The sequence below is a fragment of the Neurospora tetrasperma genome (genome assembly GCF_000213175.1).
Source record: "Neurospora tetrasperma FGSC 2508 unplaced genomic scaffold NEUTE1scaffold_81, whole genome shotgun sequence".
NCBI classification, from domain to species: domain Eukaryota; kingdom Fungi; phylum Ascomycota; class Sordariomycetes; order Sordariales; family Sordariaceae; genus Neurospora; species Neurospora tetrasperma.
Genome location: NW_009799179.1, coordinates 4553857 through 4573439, shown reverse-complemented (window position 1 = coordinate 4573439; position 19583 = coordinate 4553857). Strand labels below are relative to the sequence as shown.

The 19583-nt window shown below is 50.1% G+C and overlaps 5 protein-coding genes across 5 annotated transcripts; 2 read left to right on the top strand and 3 right to left on the bottom strand.

The window, feature by feature from the left end:
- Positions 1-450: 450 nt before the first annotated feature.
- Positions 451-805, top strand: NEUTE1DRAFT_105473 (uncharacterized protein; the record flags this gene model as incomplete). Its single annotated transcript, XM_009857825.1, has 2 exons — positions 451-670; positions 792-805. The coding sequence occupies 2 exons, from the start codon at positions 451-453 to the stop codon at positions 803-805; spliced, it is 234 nt and encodes a 77-aa protein (XP_009856127.1).
- Positions 806-2945: 2140 nt separating this feature from the next.
- Positions 2946-5401, bottom strand: NEUTE1DRAFT_72136 (uncharacterized protein; the record flags this gene model as incomplete). The annotated part of the gene is made up of 3 exons (XM_009857824.1): positions 2946-3988; positions 4056-5135; positions 5284-5401. 3 exons carry the CDS (start codon positions 5356-5358, stop codon positions 3212-3214), a joined length of 1932 nt encoding a protein of 643 aa, XP_009856126.1.
- Positions 5402-7012: 1611 nt separating this feature from the next.
- On the bottom strand, positions 7013-10185 carry NEUTE1DRAFT_125976 (uncharacterized protein; the record flags this gene model as incomplete). The annotated part of the gene is made up of 3 exons (XM_009857823.1): positions 7013-8599; positions 8667-9578; positions 9949-10185. 3 exons carry the CDS (start codon positions 10183-10185, stop codon positions 7013-7015), a joined length of 2736 nt encoding a protein of 911 aa, XP_009856125.1.
- Positions 10186-10908: 723 nt separating this feature from the next.
- Positions 10909-12036, top strand: NEUTE1DRAFT_118799 (uncharacterized protein; the record flags this gene model as incomplete). The annotated part of the gene is made up of 4 exons (XM_009857822.1): positions 10909-10938; positions 11018-11250; positions 11437-11528; positions 11693-12036. 3 exons carry the CDS (start codon positions 11138-11140, stop codon positions 11842-11844), a joined length of 357 nt encoding a protein of 118 aa, XP_009856124.1.
- A 1413-nt stretch (positions 12037-13449) lies between these two features.
- NEUTE1DRAFT_55635 (uncharacterized protein) lies at positions 13450-14985 on the bottom strand (the record flags this gene model as incomplete). The annotated part of the gene is made up of 4 exons (XM_009857821.1): positions 13450-14271; positions 14331-14347; positions 14521-14601; positions 14694-14985. The coding sequence occupies 4 exons, from the start codon at positions 14983-14985 to the stop codon at positions 13450-13452; spliced, it is 1212 nt and encodes a 403-aa protein (XP_009856123.1).
- Between the last annotated feature and the right edge of the window lie 4598 nt (positions 14986-19583).

The following is a 19583-nucleotide window of genomic DNA, read 5'->3' as shown; positions in this document are numbered from 1 at the left end:
TGACGAGCTTGAAAACCACAAAACCAAAATATACATACCTCTACTGCTATCCACATGTAAAATAAATAAAAGACACTTACGCACTGCGAGCTACCGCTGACTCTTTTCCCACTTGAGCAGCTCGTATTATCTACAGCCTGGTGAAAGAGGTCCCACGACCAAATTTGAGCCCTTTCATAGTTGGTTCATACCTCTTATGTTTTTAGAGATCAGGTCAAGGACAGAAGTAAGGTTCAGATATTGAAATGTCGGCATCATCCGAACGTCGTTGGTGCTTGAACCCGGAGGGTGCCAACTCCAGCTGCCAACTCCGCTAACTCCACCAACTCCACAAGTTTGAGCTCAGGGTGCATCGCGCTCTGCAGTTAGGCTACTGTTTGGTGTTGTACCCCCCCTGCTAGACGCTGTGCCCTTGCTGTAGCGTACATCAAACAGCATCTGGCGCCCGTAATGGGGTCATTCACTTCCAGGCGCCGGCCCAGCAGGTTCTTTGTACGTACAAGAAATAAAAGCTTGCAGGTTGTTCAATGTCTGGAGAATACCGGCAACTTCTTCGCGAGAAGACTGACTAAATCAGCCTTGGCCATGGTTGTTCAAACTCTTCCATATCGATTTTTGCTGAAAAATTTGCCGATCCTGGAGGTGGCAGCTGAAAAGTGGATGCATCCAGGTACGGTTCTTTTAGTGCAAGGATATCCTTGCGGAGGATCTGCCATGGTTTGTCATATGAGTTGACCTTACTAAAGACGACGGAACGTAGGAAGTGAAAAATAAGGATGATATGAATATAGGTACTTTTGTGTGATATCTCCGGCCAACTGGAAAGGGGATCCAGTACACAGCGACTTTGTCATTGTATCGACTGAGAATCAAAGAAGTGAGGTGGAACCTTTTCCAAGTTCTCTGAACGTTAACAACAAACACCGTTCATTCCCCAGTCCAACCACGGCAGGCTCGTCGATCTCGGTCAAGCTCGCTTTGGCTCCTGCCATCACTGGCTGGATGAACATGAACATTAATGCTGTGATCGGCTCAAACTTTTCATAGAAAAGTTGTGAGATTTTGGTACTTGGGTGACAGGGGGGTGACAGGGGGGGCAGAAATTGTACCTCAAACTCGCAAACTCTCGACAACTTTTCTGCCAGAAGTAGGTCCCCCCCTACTTCTGAGATTCAGTGAGTTTTGAGTAGAAAAGTTGTGAAAGGACCAATTAAATTTGAGGATTCCAAAGCTTGGCTAAGCTGGTCCAAGCTCTCGAAAAAGGTACTTGAGTAAAAAAGTTAGAAAACCTGCAAACCAGGCTAGCCAAGGCGCTATCGCTCTGAATGGGAAAGCCAATGCAAATCGGCGTCCGTGCCCGCTCGAAGAAGGAAAGCGCCTTTGGTAAAGGATTAGGCACAGCCCTGCTAGTGTAGAATATCCTTGAACACCCTCACAACTTTTCTATGAAAAGTTTGAGCCGATCACAGCATAAGGCAAATTGGGCAAGTACATAGAAATGAACTTACCGAACCAGTACCCCAGGTATTCAACATCATCATCTTGCGCTAGTCCCGCGAGGCTCCGCACCCAATCAACCCCGTCTTCCATTTCCACTACATACAGAGAAGAGAAGGCTCAAACTTCAACCATGCACATGCATGCAGGCACCGTAATTCCGTGATCACATGAGTGAAATTTATTTTTATTTCTTCATTCGATTCAAGTTACGTGTATTTGTCTTTCTCTTCATCTTGATATGACATGCCCGCGCTGCCTTGTCCAGTCGAGGAGGTAGTGTATGCCCTGCACCAACTTTTCAGTTTGGTGACGAGTAAACGAACTCGCCATCGATCTCTTGCCAGCTGAAGGGGGGAAGTGTCTTTCCGTTCCGGCAATGGACTTGGCGTAAGTGGCAGGTTGCCATCTGGCTCGGGAGCTGGGAAAGGCACTAAGAACTATAACTAACCTTAACAAATATGCCGAGGTGGTGTTTCCTTTTCTCACGAAGATTCGTAGTCCTTTGTATATACAGGGTCATACCGATCCGTTCGACAATCAGAAACCAACCAGTCTTTGTAATCCATCACGATCACTGCATCTATCAAACGGATACTTGCGTTGACAAAGTCGATATCCCCGCTGTCTCCGCTGTCTTCTCTTTTCGGACTGGCTCCCGTGCCTGGGATCAAGTCAAGTGAATGAATCCTGATCCTTGTCAAATTCATCCGATAAAAAGAGAACGACATTTTAATAGCTAAGATGAGCCTTCTGATGCTTTGAATGGGCATGGCCGATCATTTCTATGTAAGGATTCCCCCCCCTTCCTTCGGTTTGGTGCAGGTACATACAGCTCAATCGAGAATCATGAACCCCGCTCCTCCCCCTTGACGATGCAACAACAGCCTGGCTCCCCTTTCAGACTCTCTGAGTCAAGCCTTTCAAGCACTCACTCATCCATTCTTTTCGGATTCGTTCATTGACAGAAAAGGCAGGTATCAATCAGAAAGTTACACACTACACTAGAGGTATGTATTCAGCAGAGGAGTGAGTGTGTCCATCCAAAATGCCAGCCTGCCACATTCAACTATCCCATCACCCAACAAGATGGTGGAGCGCGCCCTTGAGCGCTTCAACCTCTTTACAAGCTTCCACCCGCTGATAGCAAGATAAAAGACTGGCCAGGAGGTACAAGCACTCAACAAGGCTTTCTTGCTCGGGAGCTCGCCGGTCATGTCGCCAAGTCCGCCAAGACCTTTTCGGCCTCAGGTGTTGCGTTTTGAAACAGCATCATGATATCTGTGAGAGTAGCAAAAAGGCCGAGATTTGTTTGTTGGAAATAACGGCTTGGACTGCGTGCCGGTCAATTTGAAGAAGAGCGGCGGGAGTGACAGTGTTAAAGGTCGGCCGAGGCTGATGTACTACACGCTTGTTTTTTTTTTTTTGTTTTTTTTTTGTTTTTTTTTGAGGAGAAAAAAAAGAGTTGCTGGCTGCTGGGCACATGGCACTATAGTGGAGGCTATGCCATACTGATATAGATCGGACACGGAATTTCCTGGCAATTACTGGGTCTTTGCATTTATTGAGTCTGGTATTTACAGGGCACATCACTATATGTAGTAAACTTGAAGTATCAGACCCGGAAGGGCCACACACACAAGTCCTGACTTAGCTTTCAAGTTGTCTTCCCACCAACACAAACGAAAACAGCGACACGTATTGCACTGCACTACTAGTTAACACCAGTAGTCTTTGCTCTGCCCGTTCCCGACCTCCTCTCCCTCTCCCTCTCCCACCGCTCCCGATCGCTTCCATTCGGCGACGGTGCCGACTGCGCCGACATCATCGGGCCCCTGCTACTAGCCTTGCGCCTCAGCCCGCCAGCCTTGAGCCTACGCGCCTGCTGATACGCGCGATCAAGTTCCGTCTCCACGGCGCAGCGGATCTTAAGCGCCGCCACGGCCGGCCACACGCTGCGCTCGCCACGAAGGATCCAGTACTTGAGCGTTTCTTTCGTGGGTGTCTCGAGCAGCCGGATAAAGTCGCCGGCCGTCACCTCGGGCACGAGTGTCACGCTCGCTCCTGGGACGCGCTCATCCACAAGGAAACGACGGATGCCGGCAGGGAGCAGGCGGAGGGCATCGAGCTGGCTGAGCCGGTGGCGGATTTCGAGGCCCATCATGCGGACAAGGAAGGCGGTTGCCGACATAGTCTTGTTGCGGGTTTCGAAGAGGGAAGGACCGTGCATGTCGCTTTGCAGGAAGGGGATCAAATAGGGCCGCGCTTGGCTGACGATGAAATGGTTGACGTTGAAGAGTTCGGCGATGCGCTGGAGGGGCGATTCGCGCTCCGAGTATGAGGCGTGTGTCCAGTGGCGGAAGTCAACTGTGTTGGCGGGCTTCCAGGGGACGATGTTGCCCTGAGAGTCCTTGCAGAGAATCTTGGTTTCTCGGTCACCGTAAAGCGAGGAGGATGAGGCGTTGGATGCTAGCGCTGCTGTCCAGATTAGCTGTAAGGAGTTGTGTCAGTAACTGAACCGCCGATGATTTCTTCCTTGAAGGGCAATGCCGACATACCACATTGGGAGCTGTGAGATAGTTCAGGAGGGTTGGAACACCCCCCTGTCCAGCCGTGGCGACCGTGATGTTCAGTACTCTCTTGCTACGGTTATACGCTTCCTCAAACGTGAGGTCGCCCAAGTTGGACCTGATGCAGTGCTCCAACACCTTGACATCCAGGAAGTAGCCTTCTTTCCAGAACCTAGTCAGTCTACGTACTAGAGTCGACCAGGGATTAGTCCACCATGAATTCCTCTTATCCTTCCCTTCCCCGTTGGCGGGAGTGCCAAGCTTGCTCGAAAAGGCAGAGAGGTCAATGGCTTCACCACTCAAGACATGCAGCAGTTCCTCCTCCGTATGAACAGCTACAAGGGCAGCGATCAAAGCTCCAGTTGCCGTCCCGGTGATAATTCGCGGGAGCAAGCCACGCAGGAACAGTGCCTTGGCGACACCGAGATGACAGAGACCAAAGATAGCGCCGCCTTGAAAAACGAGGGTGCTCCGTCCGAATGCTTGTCTGGTATCGTGGATAAAATCGAGCTTCATTTGTGTCGACATGTAACCCATAGTGTTGCTGCCACTTCCACCACCTGCCGTACTGTTTCCGCTGTCTTTGCCATCATCAGAACTCGCCAGTCCGGGACTCACAGGCCTTGCTCCTCTGAAACCGGGTGTGAGACTGTTGTTGGGATAGTTCGTTCCGGTCCTCCTAACTGTCGGTAACATGCCAATCTCCTCGATCACTTCTGCAACCGCAGTGATATATTCCTCGATCAGAATCTTGGTTCCCGCAAAGCTCTTGTTGTATAGCTTAGGTGCCGTGATATTACCAAGGTTTCGAACGAGACCGCTGCGCAAAAGGTTGACAAGCGCATTGACATCGCCGTTATCGCGCGCAACCTCAATGCTCTCCAACCGCTCGTTGATCAATTTGTAATCATAATGCCGGCTGATTGGGCTATTACGCCACAAATCGAGGCCGAGGAGTGTGTCGAGCCGGATGGCAGCTTCCTCCCACTCGTCGAACTCGGAAGCATTGCGGAGGACGTCGAGCCAGACCTCGACCGGGTTGCGGCGCCGGTACCATTCACGGAATTTCTAGGCGGACGGGATTAGCCTGGGTCATGTCTACATGCGTTGACATCATCAGCCCTTTGGGTAACAAGTCTTGGGACATAATGTCGAGTCAAGACAAGGGAACTGAGGTAGAAGGTCTGTAGGACGTAACGGGATCCAAAGCACTCACACCTGCCCAGAAGAGTACAATGTCTAGAAATATCCTCCAGAATGATATGAATATTGTGGGTATTAGTGACCCCATTGTCAAGAGATGAATAATAGAAAAAGAAAGAAAAAAGAAGAACAAAAAAAAAAAAAAAACTGCCGTAGTGTTCAGGACAAGCAGTGATGCGTGACGTGTTGCATAAACGGCTGCGTCAATAACATATCCTGATCTCGCTCATTTATACTTGTCGGTGGCAGATGAAGCGATAGGAGAAAACGATAACATGCGCAACTTGAGTCAGTTGCGGCGAAAGAGGTTGAACGAGCGTGGAAGAAGAATGATGTGGCGGCAGTGGGTATGCCTACGTAGGTAGGTACGGTTAGGTACGTCGTTGTTGTTCGGTAGATAAAAATGAGCGAGTGTCGTGTCTCGGTGTGTGTGTGTGTGTCTTAGAGGTCAATCAGCTGACAACGGGACGTTGGATGTTTTCCTCGCCTGTCGCCTGCGGTCAAAAATTGGATGGCACGAAACGAAGTAAACGAAAGGCTCGGATGAAGATGTCCGGGATGTGTTGCGGGAAAAAAAAAAGGAAAAAGAAGCTTAAAACCAGACTGGGTCAGGTCCGTGTCATTCCATGTTTTGGGTCGGGTTTGGTGTTCTTCACAGGCGCGTCGAACGGTGGGAGAAGATGCAAACGGAAGTCTGGCCGGAAGTTAAGGGGATGGGTGTGTGGACTGGGTGGACACTGGACTGTGTGCCCGACGTCAGTTGCTGGATCCTCCTCAGGCAGGGCCTCCCCACTCAGGTCAGTTAATGCAGGCTTTCCGTGGCATGTGAAAGAAAGGTATCAAATTTTCAAGCAAGCCCTACCGTCGCATCGCTGAAATCCCATTCGTTCCCCCACATTTGGGCCTAACAGGGCCCGACGGCCCTTGCTGCCGTTGGGAATATTGTTCATGACGGGGATTATGGAGCATGGGAAATGAGATCCATGGATATTAAAATATTGAGGAAGATGAGATGTCCAGCTGTTGCTGTTCACGGAAATTATTGGCACGATGAGGAGCGGAATAATCGAGAAAAGCACAACTAGGCTTGATTCGCGATGGGGTGTTGAGATTTACACTACATAGGCACCTCACTGACCCTTGGCGCTATAGTGCGGAATGGCCTCGGCAGTGACACGTGTGACGGGGGTGACGGATATCGTCATCGCATGACATCCACGGATTTAGACTATGTAAACCTCGAACGACAAGGGGGCCATCAGAGTCTTGCGTTCGACATTACTTCTCCACGAGACATGTGAAAGCGAGCCAAAGACTAAGCATTGTATGACGAGGTGTTACCACCCTTGATGTTCACAGAGAAGTTGTCAGCCACTTCTGCAAGATTTCAACAGGCCCAATATAACTCCCATTTATCATCTTGATGCTACTACCATATGGGATCACCAAAAGTTGTGGTCTGGCCCGTTGAACCTGTTCTCCTTAACTGTGTAGCAAAGAGAAAAGGCTAAAGCAAGAACAGGTTGCCTCTATACAAACCATGAAGGCGATCCTAAATCATCTAAAATATGCTAGACCAAGTACACAGCAGCGCACGACTTCTATAGCGCCTGATGCTATGCATATGAACACTGGGTATCATCTATGCCCGATATCCTCCATATCGTCAACACTTTGTATCTTGAACAAAACACGTTCCCCAATACTCAAAACTTCGTGATCTTCCTCAAACTCCCCGAGATCTAGTCGGATGGAGGAGTTGCGATCGAGCCGCCATTCATGATAGCAGCGCGGACTTGGGCCTCCATCTCAGACTGGGACATCTCCACCGTGGACCAGCCGACCACCTTGTTGGCGAGCTCCAGCTTCTTCTGGCACGCCTTGTAAACCAGCTCTTCGACGGTATCTTTGCTGATGAGCCGGACAATCTCCACAGGGCGAGTCTGGCCGAGACGATGAGCGCGGTTCTCGGCCTGAATATCGTCTTGCGGATTGTCGGACTGGTCGAATATGATGACTTTGTTGGCTGCAGTCAGGTTGATTCCTGTGCCGCCCGAACCTGTCGTGAGCAAAAAGACGGGGATGGTCGCGTCGGCGTTAAAATCGTTGATGAGTTCCTGACGTTCACTAACATCCGTGTTTCCTTGCAGGGAGAGATATTCGATCTTCTCCGACGCAAGGCATTCTCCCAAGATCTCAATGACTTTGGCGAATCGTGTGAACACCAGAGCGCGGTCACCGTTCTTCTGGTACTGTCTTATCAGCTTCAATAGTGCCTGGACCTTGGCACTCTCCATCCATGACCCATCCGGAAGATCGAATTGTCTGATGCACTTGTAATCTCTGCACCAAAGATGAAGTTCGAAGTCCGAAAGGGCCTTGAGCTCATTGATCAGATGTTCGATCTTCGGCTGCCGAAGCTCCGATTGGTCGACCTTTTTCATCAAAATGTTGGCCATCTTTTCCACCGTCGAATCATTGAAATAACGCCGGAACAACTGCGGGTGGATTGCGGATTTCCGGAGCTGAATCCAGACGTTGTTGTTGTCGTTGTCACGACCGACACCGCTGGCGCCTGTGGCGTCAGTCTTCCGAAATCGGCGTTCGTAGTCTTTATATATTGCCGCCTGTACGTCGTCCATTTCACAGTAGACGACTTTGGCTGTTTTGGGAGGCATGTCCTTGAGGACCTGCTCTTTGCGACGTTGTAAGATGAAGGGCTCCAGGATTGTGCGCGCCCGCGCCACTCGTTCACTATGAAGCAATGCGCCTTGCGAGACTGCCGTCAAAGAAAACTTCTGATTGAAAAGTGCTTCGAGATCATCGAAGTGGTCCTTGAAGAGCTCCGGCTCGACGAACTGAAGCAATGAAATCATCTCCATGAGATTGTTCTGAACGGGCGTGCCTGACAGAATGAGCCGCCACGTTGCTGTGATCTTGAGCAAATCCTTATAGAGCTTTGTCTTTGGATTTTTCATCTTGTGACCCTCGTCGAACACCGCTACCATCGGCTTCAGCCGTCTCAGGTTCGAGATGTCGTCCTGACGCGACACCTGGGAGTAGGATGTCAAGACGACGTGGTGGCTGGCGGGATCATCCAAGATGTTGTCGGCAATCTCATCGCGGACAGATTGCGATCCCTGGTACAAGGTAACATTCAAGCCCGGGGCGAACCTCTTGAACTCGGCGGCCCAATTCGCGAGAGTGGACGGAGGGACAAAGATGATGTTTGGCCATGGTTGGTTGCTATCGTCATCCTGGCTATGTTTCTCATGTTCCTCGACAATTGCTGAGATTAAGCTGATAACCTGGCAAGTCTTGCCCAGACCCTAGAATAGTAGACAGTCAGCAACCTCATGGAGAGGCAAATATTGGAGAGACGAGCAAGCTACATACCATATCGTCAGCTAGAATGCTGGCATACTGGTTTTCATACAATAGGTATAACCAGTTAAGCCCATACAGCTGGAAAGGCTTCATCGTGCAGCCGCTCATGAGCTCCGGCTGGCTTAAGGGAAGATCGATCAGCGTAGTCGTACCGTCAATGCTGAGAGGCGTAATGGTTCCATCTTTGTTCTTCACTGTTCGAGGCTGACCGGTTTGATCGACCTTCCACCTCGAGGTGGCGTCCTTGATCGCGGCTGCTTGCGACTCGCAGACAGCAATAACATGGTCAATGCCATCCAGCGCTTTGGTGTACTCCTTGATAGAGCCCACGATATCTTCGCCAACGGGTGCCCTAGTCGACTTCTTGCGCTTGACCTTCGTAGCCTTTGCTGCCATGGTCACACTTTCAGCATCAGCCACACTATTGAAAGGTTGGTAAGAGAGCATGTGCTTTGCAACGTCTTCTTTGACGTTGGCAATGGCCATCAATTGTATAGGATCGCAGGTATTGAGGTAGTGCAGGACACGCTCTTCGAAGGCATCTTCTTCCGGATCCCGTTGCGAGTGTTCCGGCTGCGGTTCAGGCGAGCGAGCCGACTTCTTCTGGACGTAGTCATCGTCATCTTCGTCGTCGCTAACGAGCGTGATGATTTTTGTCTGTTTGAGTTTGGAAACGGGCTTCTCGATCGGTTTCGCTGGCGAGCTGGCTGGCGACGGGCTGCGTCGCCGACGACCCTGAATTAGGCGGCGGCGAGCCGGTGCGGACGGTGCTGGGGCAGGCTTTAAAGGAGAGTCTTTCGGACGTATGAATTGCAAGGATTCTGGCGAAGAAGATCGGAGCGTGACCCAGTCCTCTTGAAGGACGTAGGGCTTTGCTGGGCTGGTAACGGGACTTCCGACATCATTGAACAACTTTGGTTTCTGTTAAATATGCCAAGTGTTAGTATGACGCTGTATGTGATGTCTATCATGAAATGTGCAGGTCAAGTACCTTTGATGGTTTGAGGTACACTGCAGGCGCAGCCTTTGCAGACGTGGGGTTGGGCTTTTTGAAAGCAGATGGCTGAATGTCGCCGCGCGCGGGCCCTTCATCGTCTGAAGAATCGCCCGCATAGAGAGGCTTGTCAAATTCATCGTCGTCGATCATTATATAGTCTCTCTTTGCCCCTGCTTTGGCTGTGGGTGATTGTGCGGCAGGAGCCTTGAAAGAGGTACCTCTTGGGGCCATCGCGCTCGCAAATCGACCTCCGATATTCGACGATTGTTGACGGAAAGGTGACGATGCAGGTACTTCGACGACCGTGGGGGAAGACGGGATGGCGGCTTCTCGTGGCTTCACTGTCGGTTGCGAGGCGATCTGGGTAGGCTGAGTAAAGTAGGGCGATTGGGAGACAATACTGAGTTCATCCTCGTCGTCTTCGTCTATAAAATCAAGATCGGGCTTGGTCCGCCGTTGGGGAACTGGGCTATCGACGACAACGCTTGATGAGCGTAAAGAGTCGTCCTCTGGCAAGGACGAGAAGGCCATTGTCGATCGTCCAGAGCAGGATCGACCAAGTAAAAGAGCACAAGGTAGTCTCCCAAGGAAGAGGTGGTGAAGGAGAAATGGTTGTTGTGGAGGTAAGTATCAAAGGAGTATGTGGAAGGTACCGGTCGTTTGTCGGACGCGGTCAAAGGCGCAAAGCTGAAATTTTAGCGGCGCATAGAGCAAAGCAAAACCTGATAAAGACGAACTAAGAGAAACGTTCGCTGCAAGGAAGAATTCCAGTTGACCCAAAAATCCAGGTCCAAAGTACCCTGTTTCCTTGACGCTTTGCCCTTGGGAATCCTGTGATGTAAAAAGACGGGATGACAACCGAGAGGAGTTGTACTGGAGTTTGTTGTCGGTCCGTCCTAGAACAGAAATGGCTGGGTACACGGCATCCAGTCGTGCAACCGGCTCCAGATTGCCGTCCAGCAATCAGCGACGGGATCAGCCCTATCTTTCTCATTTGGAGCCCCACACCGCCGCCATCCCGCCGCGACGCGCATTTGCTCGTTGCGAGAAATAATGTGGGACAACGCGACCGGACGCCTTCACGTCTCCACGTGCTAGCTCGCAACTGGTCAGGCACAGTAACGAACCACTTAAACACCGATGAGGACAGGGTAGGCCCACCCAGCCAACCAGCGAGCTACGCAATTGCCCAATGTCGAGCTTGTCCTCATCTTGCCATCGAGGACTTCACCTAGAGAAATACCCTCGATTTTACTCAACATCTCGCTGTTACCATACAATTGAGTAAGCTACCATACCTTAACGTTTTCCGTTTGCTTGCCAGTCTAATTCATCTCAAGAGATTTACCAACACAGCAAACAGTTTCGGCTCATCCCACTTCAGCTCATCCATTCAATTCATCCCGTGAAGCCGATATACGACGACAAACGTCACGACCAGCCTACACTGAATAGAAAAACTAGACCCAAAATCACCAGCAAGATGGCCACCCGCAGAATCATATCCCAAGAGAAGACTCTACTCGAAAAGGATGACCGTATCGGTTCCAGCCCAGCGGCAAGCGAGAAGTCCAACATCACGCCAGCCGTCCCCGCGTACGCTTCGCCCCAACCCCCGTGCTCATTCTCATCCATCACATCACCACTTACTCTTCCTTCCATTCTCATCACTATCATACACCCACACATTCCGCCCATATCCTGCCTGATGATCCCACTTTCACACAATACATATATGTATCCAAGATATGATCACCAAGCTAACCCCCAACCCCTCCACAGTTCCGTAATTATCAAACTTCTAGCCTTCACCTTCGCAATGATCGTCATCCCCATTTCTTCATACTTCCTCACAGTGGACCGTTTGTTCAAAGGTACGCCCAGTCGTCTTTCCCCCTCCCCCCCCTGCTGCTCCTGTCCCTGCTCCCCAATTCCCTATTCCCTATCCCCCATATGTCACATGGTCCTTCATTCCTTCGTACGCATCGCACGAACCGGACTGACTCAGCAAACTAACATTCACTGATCGAACCACCAGGAAACTCAACATACGCCGGCGCCACAGCAGCTATCATGGCCAACGTGGTGTTAATTGGGTATATCATTGTTGCCATGGCGGAGGATCAGTCGGACCAGGAGAATGAGAAGAAAGGAGGTGGTGGGAAAGTAGAAGGGAAGAAGGATCTGTGATCTTACTGAGATGTGACATGAATGTTGTGACATTGCTCGCTCTAATGAACGGAAAGGGTGTGGGGAAAAAACAAAGGTATTCATTTGTGTACCCAAACATCTCCTTAGTCGTTTGAAACGACGAGTGAAATGTTCTTCGCGTGATCAAGTGCATCGGAGCTTGTCGGATTCGTATAACAAGTCTAACTTCTTATCTGAGAGCGGAAAGATGGGTGCGTAAACTTCCATGGAAAACCACAATCACAATATATAGTAAAACGATCCCTAAAGGTGCAACAATCCAGCTGACAAAATCCCTTGCACTTTCTGGATGTTTGCACCTAGGGAAGCTAGTACACAGATCAAAAAGCGCCCTCCGGTCCCGTAAAAAGAGGGTGACTAAAAGTGGGTCGTATGAGCCCCGGTAACTGGGTATAAGTGTTCTCTTTACCAAAATAGGACTCTTGTAGGTGCAAATCCAGAGTCTGCACTTTGTACACTACACTACTGCTTCTACACACTTATCCATAAGGCAATTTACACTACTAAACCTGGCAGTTTTGGAGAAAGGAGCATATGCACGGCGAGATTAGCTACATATGAGGAATCAGTCTAATGGGATTTTTTCCTACTTACCTACCTATCTCTTCAAGGGCGCTGGAGGGTGGAGACATCGAAAATCACTGTCTTGCATACGATTTCTAGGAGGCATGAATGTGTTGCAGTATGCTTCCAGATTATGCCTGATATCCAGGGAACCTAAAACGCAGTACTCCAAGTCAAGACGGTACATGTGGTAGTTTGCAGGGTTTGTGTAAGGAATCAAGTTTAGTTGGCACATAGTTGGCACTCTGAAGGGGTTCTTGCACTTGGGGGTGGTTGCACTTTTAGGGATCTTTACTGTATTTAACAATTTCACAGTGATGGGCAATGACATATCAAGCCATTCATCCAATCAAACAAGCATAAATCTATTCGCTTATACCTGGCCCACGTATATACTCCATCTCGTGAAGATATCGTCGCAGAGACAGTAAAGAGCAGGTGCAGATCTCCTGCAAGGGTGTGTCTGAATGACGAGTCTTCCATCCGCTCTCCAGATCAATGCGTTTTCCCTTCACCCTCATTCGGGTGATTTCTAGCCGCTGTAATCCTGTTTCACGTCGAACACAAAAGAGATCCTTTGACTCATCCCTCATCACACACATTGCGCCCATCATCCCTAACAATACCTTGTTCCTTGCGTAGTTATAGCCTTCCATCTCGATTGCAATCCATTCCCACATTATCATTACAACATTATCTGAATCCTTCATGGAACACCGGCGTTTCATGACCACTTCATGTCCGAAGATAACTTCCCGCAAACCTCAGTCTTAAACAAGAAATTCTGTCATAATGATACCTCCATTACACCTATCAATGATTGGGAATGTTCGGCCGACTGCCTCAGAACGCTCATCAGACGTTCCCTGGATGGCATGTAGGCGAAGGCGTGGGTATCCATCGTAAAAGAAAGCGAGGAAAAAAGTGGCAAGGCCCAACAAGCAAGTCTTGATCAATATCATATCATAGTCGGATAAATGACAAAATCGTGATCCGAACATCCAGTCTCAGTAGACCAGCCTACCTCTTCAGCTTGCGCGAAAACCAACTCTTGCGCTTCTCTGGGACGCCCGGCCTTTCTGGTTGAATGGTATCGTTCGACTTTTTCTGTAGTGTCCGGGTGTCTTTCTGGGGCGGAGCAGGCGCTGTGACTGGTGCAACGCTGGGGCTTCCCTGACTGAAGTTGTTGAGGTTGTTGTTGGCGAAGCCAGGCGTACCGTTCGCTTGGTAGTTGTTTACTCCACCGCTGTTCATGCCCGTAGCAGGTTTCCCGTTGTAGCCAACTGTGAAAGCTGATGGTGAATATTCGGTGTTCTGGCTGAATCCTATTCCATAATCATTTGCTGGTTCCGACGGTCGCTTGGAAACTGGCCCCGCTTGAGCTCGTTCAATCGAGCTGTTGTCACTACTTGTCGGATCAGTCTGATACCCCAATGGATCACTTCCAGATGCCGAGGCAACGGTCTCGTACGAGCGATGGTTACTCGGGATCGGGTAGTCGTTCGCGCTCGGCGATTGATACGGCGAAGAGAATTGCGGGTTAGGCATGATCCTGGGATCACGACGTCTGCCTTGACTCTGAGGCGGGGAGGAATACCCGCTGTTGTATCCTGACTGGTAATCGTAGTAAGTGTCTCGTGGTGCTTGCCTCAGGTCATGTTGGCTGCCGTCCTGACGGTTTGGATACATTGCCGAAGCTGGTCGGCTGTTGTAGTAACCGGGGCCATCTAATTCGGTTAGCATTCCCGTCTTCCATGTCTTAATGAGGGGGTATAAAGTTGGTCGTACTTGTGCCATAATAACTGTTTCGTCTGCCGCTATTGCCCCAGGTTGACTCCGAGTCTATAAACGAAGTTAGTTTCATGTTGAATCGCAACAACCCGTGAAAAGCTGGTGCATACCTGAGCGGTAAATGGACCTACGATTGCTGTAAGCTCCATCAATGGCGGCCTCGAAGCTCCGAATGGTATCTAGAGGGCGCTCCCAACGACTGCGGGTGGGATTTGAGCGATCGGGGTCGGCTACACGAGAAGTCAGCATCGAGCCTAAGTGATGAGACTTGTCTCTTAGCGCGTCCACAAGAGAACTTACCGATTGGATTTCCAAAGACATCCTTGTGCTGCACATTCCGCAAAGAAGCGAGCGATGACTTAACGTGCGCGGCCACCTCGGCTGGTAGAGGTCAATATGAAGTTCACCGCACGCAGGACACAATAAAGGTGGCGGATCATGCATATTAATGCATGACACATGGTTGAACTTACATGGCTCTGCCTCGTTCATGGCCAAGGTAGGGTCGGCTTTTGTATGTAACCGTTTGGCGTCCTTCTCGGCACTGGTCTCGTGCAAGTCAAGCTTTTGCTCCTTGGTGTCGTGAGACTTGTCCGATCGGAAGCTGAAGGCTCTCGACTTGCGTTGGGAACTCGGTGGGCGGCCCTTTGTCTGAGTGGTAGGAGCGACGGGCGCTTGTGACTGCTGGTACTGTTGTCCCTGCAGTTGTGCCTGCTGGACTTGATGCGGATTTGAGTTCGGGGGGTATCTGTTGGAAGTCGCCATCTTGGCTGACCGGGAAACGCGAGGGTTTTGATCTGTATTCTAGGCAAAGCCCGGGGGTGCAACGAGAGCGGTGGGGGGAGGGTCCGTGATGAGCCTGGGGTATCGAGACCCTGTCGATGGTGCAGATGGAGACAAGACCGTGATGGTTTCTGATCGCGCGCAGGTTCGGACGGATCAGATACCTGCTTATCGCAAGGGTCTTTTTCAAAAACAGATGCTTTTCGGCAACAATAGCCGGGCCAAGAGCTGTAGGTATCCAAAGTGGTATTCGCGCGGGCAAATATGGGAGAAGCAACGACGAAATGTTCAGATAGCGTCCAAAGAGCGGTTGATGTGGACTAGAGAGTGGGCCGGCGTGGGTATTTACCCCTGGTGGTTGCCCTGAGTGTTTTGTCTTGGGTTGGCGGGCTGCGTTCCGCGATCTTATTGTCGCAGACTCTAGAAAATCAGGGAAAGTGTGTCCTTGCACCCCGGGTGGCTGGGGTGAAAGCGGCTGTCGTTCGTGGTTCGCTGGAAAATCGGACAAATCGTCGGCCACGACGCAGAAGGTACCAGCAAAGCAAGCCCGCTAACCAAGACTCAGCGCTTGCGTTTCTTTTATGGGTTTTCTGCGACGGTCGGCTCCGCTGTAACTGCGTCGGTGGCGCGCGGCGTGTCAGATGCCAAACCTTTTAACTGTCAAGATGCTAAAGCGACGGTAATCGCCAATGTCCAAATGGCCAGATAATATCGTGTGTTCTGGCTTCAGCTCCCTGGTTTGATTAGCCGATTTAGTATCTGAAGGCGCGGCGATCCAGGACGATCCGTAGGGAATTCTCTCCACTCCGAGACGCAGAGAAACAACCGAGAGGCTCAGTTGTGGGGGAGCGACGGACAAGCCTGGGACTGGGGGTTCAGGTTTTTGGTGAGGTGGTGTTCGGAATAGCAGGGCTGCGACGTTCGATGGTGGAGTTTGGCGCTGACGTCAGGACCAAATGATCCACAACTGAACAGGCTATTGACGCTGATTGGCAGCAATGATTGACAAGAAATCTTCCCCAGCTACTAACTCTGCGGCTGTAGTCTCAAAATTTTGTTTCGTCTGATACTGTTTTAAGATCCGATCTGATGCCTGGGGCGTGCCGATATCAATTGTTGGTGCGAGAATTCTTCTTATATGGGTTGATGAAGAACTGACGTCGACCAGATGCGAAGTTGGTGTTAGCGGAAGGGATTCCCCCAGAGCTCGATAGTTATCGAAGGAGCGGGAGCGGCAGATAATAAGGCGAATTGACCTCGCTCGACGCATGAGGAAGTAAAGAAATCGGGTCTTGCACAAGGGAGGGGGGGGGGGGGGGAGGGGCGCTGCTTAATACGACAACAAGGGGTGACTAACCCTCTTTCAGCGATCCCGGTCAGCGCGGGTCCCATGCAGCAGAAAAGTTGCGTGGACCGGACCAGGGAAAAGTTCGATACTTGCAAATGGGAATGTGAAAACGCCGGAGAACCCGCAGCATCGACAAAGAGGAATGCCACTTAAAAGAAACCAAACAAGCCAGAAACGAAAGACAATATGGGAATGCTTAAATCGGGGTTTATTGTTCAGAAACCGCAGATACAAACCGCTGCATCCAAAAGTTTCTGAAGTTAGGGAAGAAGTGGGTCGAAGATCGCGAGGGTTTCACGGCTGGATGAATGATTCGACCCCGGATGTGATGAGGAGATGGACAGGGAGCGACAAGGGCCGACAAGGAGGCCGCGTGGTGTGCGAGGTGCTTCGTGGAGCCACCATTGATTCGCAAGTGGAACTCGAACTTATACCAACTCGTCGGATTCCCGTCGCGCCGCTCGACGCCAATGGAATGAAGCACAACGGGATACAGTCTTTTTTTTTAATGCATTCGGTGTTTCCTACCTGGAGGTTGGGTACATGCTGGCAACTAAGTCTTTGACACTCGACAAGCGACAACGGCAAGCACGGAGCCGGCAAAAGGCATCAATCTCAACTCGGACAGTTCATCGCGGCCCACGATAATATCTCTGGAACTGACACACGCGACCGTTGCACAGGCCTTGCTGCTACCCATTACATCGCGATGATTTGTCTGGATCTCGATAGTATTGTATTTAGTGACTTCGCGTTGCGCGAGTAATACTTGAAACCTCGAGACCCAAATCGGCAGTTTGCCCGCAAATGGTCCCCGCTACTTGCTGCGCCCACTGATGAACACGAGATGGCGAAAGATGCCGCGTCACCTCTAGATGATCCATCGGAGCTTGTTGGCTTATATCCTTAACCATCAAGTTTTTTTTTTCTACCAAGCACACAGCCCACGACCACACGCTTCTCCACACATGTTATACATACGTCTTTGAATTTTGAGTGTATGGCAGGATAACGACCGATCCCGAACCGTGTCCCATTAGAAATCTGCTGTTTCGTTGATGACCACCATCCCAACATCTACCCTTTGGATTGCCCAGTTACAGCTGTACATAGTACCGTAAAGACTCGTGCCATTGGGTTTTAGGTTCCCAGGAAATCAGACATAATCTATAAGCATACTGCAACATTCATGCCCACCAAAAATTCTATGCAAGACGGTGATTTGAATGTCTCCACCCTCCAGCGCCCTTGGAAAGATAGGTGTGAAAAGGCAGGATTTGGAAGAATCGAATTTACAGTGCTCCGGGGTAGCAACACGACTCCCCCATTTATTTTGGTGGGCATAAAATGTACAGAATCGGGCATATGTATGTGGGTTTATGTCTGATTTCCTGGGAACCTAAAACCCAATGGCACGAGTCTTTACGGTATGCTCACCGTGTTGCCCGCAATTTGTGCATATCGATTTGGTAAGAGTTCTATTACATGCGCCTGTACCTGAATTAGGAACCAGACGTACCCACAGAATGTCGCTACCCACACCTTGGTGAATACGAGCTTGTTGACCTGCAGCGTAGTAGATCAGAATGCCGGTATCAAAAGGCACCACTACTCCCGGAGAACTCTTCCTGGTTAGACACAGAAAGATAGGCGTTGTGGTCATTGAGGTAATTGATAAAATCACCGTGACGATTGTGTCCATCAAGTCTGGTTCCTATCATACTTCTCATCGCGCAATTTTGCATACTGGAGAATCTCCTTGTTTTGCACTGCCCCAATTTTCGAAACAACGCCTCAAGTTTCGAACTGGTTTGTCCCTTGTCCCACGCAAGCCATGATCACCACTCGCCTTTACGTTGTACGAAGAGCCCGTTGTGGATGATTTTTGGCTTATTGACTGAAGCCGCGACGCGTCACGCCAACAACCTACCCTGAGTTCAGTTACAAATCCATGGTTTCGGTAGTCTCATTTTACTCAGCCACCTACGATGGCCCTTGCGTTTCTGTTTCTACGGGTCCAGATCAGTGCGACATCGATCATGATCAATCCCACCATACTTACCCCCGCACCTACCAATCGTGATGTCGAAACCATTTAAGCCCACCGTGACAGCTGAGCGTCTGTTGTCATGACAGACTACTAGGTTTCGGTCTTGTCCTGTCGCCGGCTTTTGTACATCTCAAGTATCCTGCGTGTCTGTACTGTATTACAACCGCTCGTCACAATCTCGAAGAAACCCTGGAACTTGGTCAGTCATATACTTTGTTTTATCTCCAATCCCCATACATTCAGCAGGACAAGCATCGAACTAGCATCGTTCAAACGATAAGACAGACCACAGTTGGGTCCCAACCGGCCGGCTCCTGCCCCCGGCCGTTCGAAGCTCTCACCCCACTTTCTCTGAATTGGATTGGTCAGCTCTCATTGGGTGAGTCGGCAACAGCGACTTTGGACGGGGAGACCTTAGCGCGTTCACGATAATCGATAAGGCTGACTAAGTAGTGTATTTTTAGCTTGCGGGAGGTACCTAGGTATTCGCTGGATAAGGGGCGATTGTTTACTTTCTTATCTGGCGAATATCTATCGTCTTTGAAGTGACGTTCGAATAGTCCCTTGTCCCTGTTTGGTTGTTGCGATACCCGATACTATACTTACTTAAGATTGGGGTTTCTACTTCTCCTTATTAAAAACAGAAAACAGAAAACAGAAAAAGAACATATCCTCCAAGCTTCCTTGGGTCATTTATTTAACGCCGACAACGGGCATGGTAGCTTAGTGTATAATTCGGGGTTATCATCTCAACCTGGGCTATGGCATTTCAAATTGGTACGGCACATGTCCTGACCCTAATAAACCTCTTCTGAACATATCTCTTGCGTAATTCCGTTCTCACCAAAAGCTATAAACCGTTCCTACAGTTAAGTTGCAATCTCAAGCGCCCGAACGGAGACGAGGGTGAGTGGTAATGAAAGTAAGCGCAGCGGGTGTTGAAACATGGCGCGGCTCAAAGATCCACTGCCTTGACGGATGATCCCTAAAAGGAACCCTACCCAGGCCCAAGTGTCCAACCTCCGTTCCCCGCTGTCCGATTTGACAGTTTAACGCTTTAACCAAGTCCGAGCAACGTGAATATCACAAGTGCTGCTTCCCAAGCAGCAAGACAACACATCTCAGACTGAAACACCATCCGGTCTTTCCGAATCGCATCGGCCAATCATGGACTACACCTCG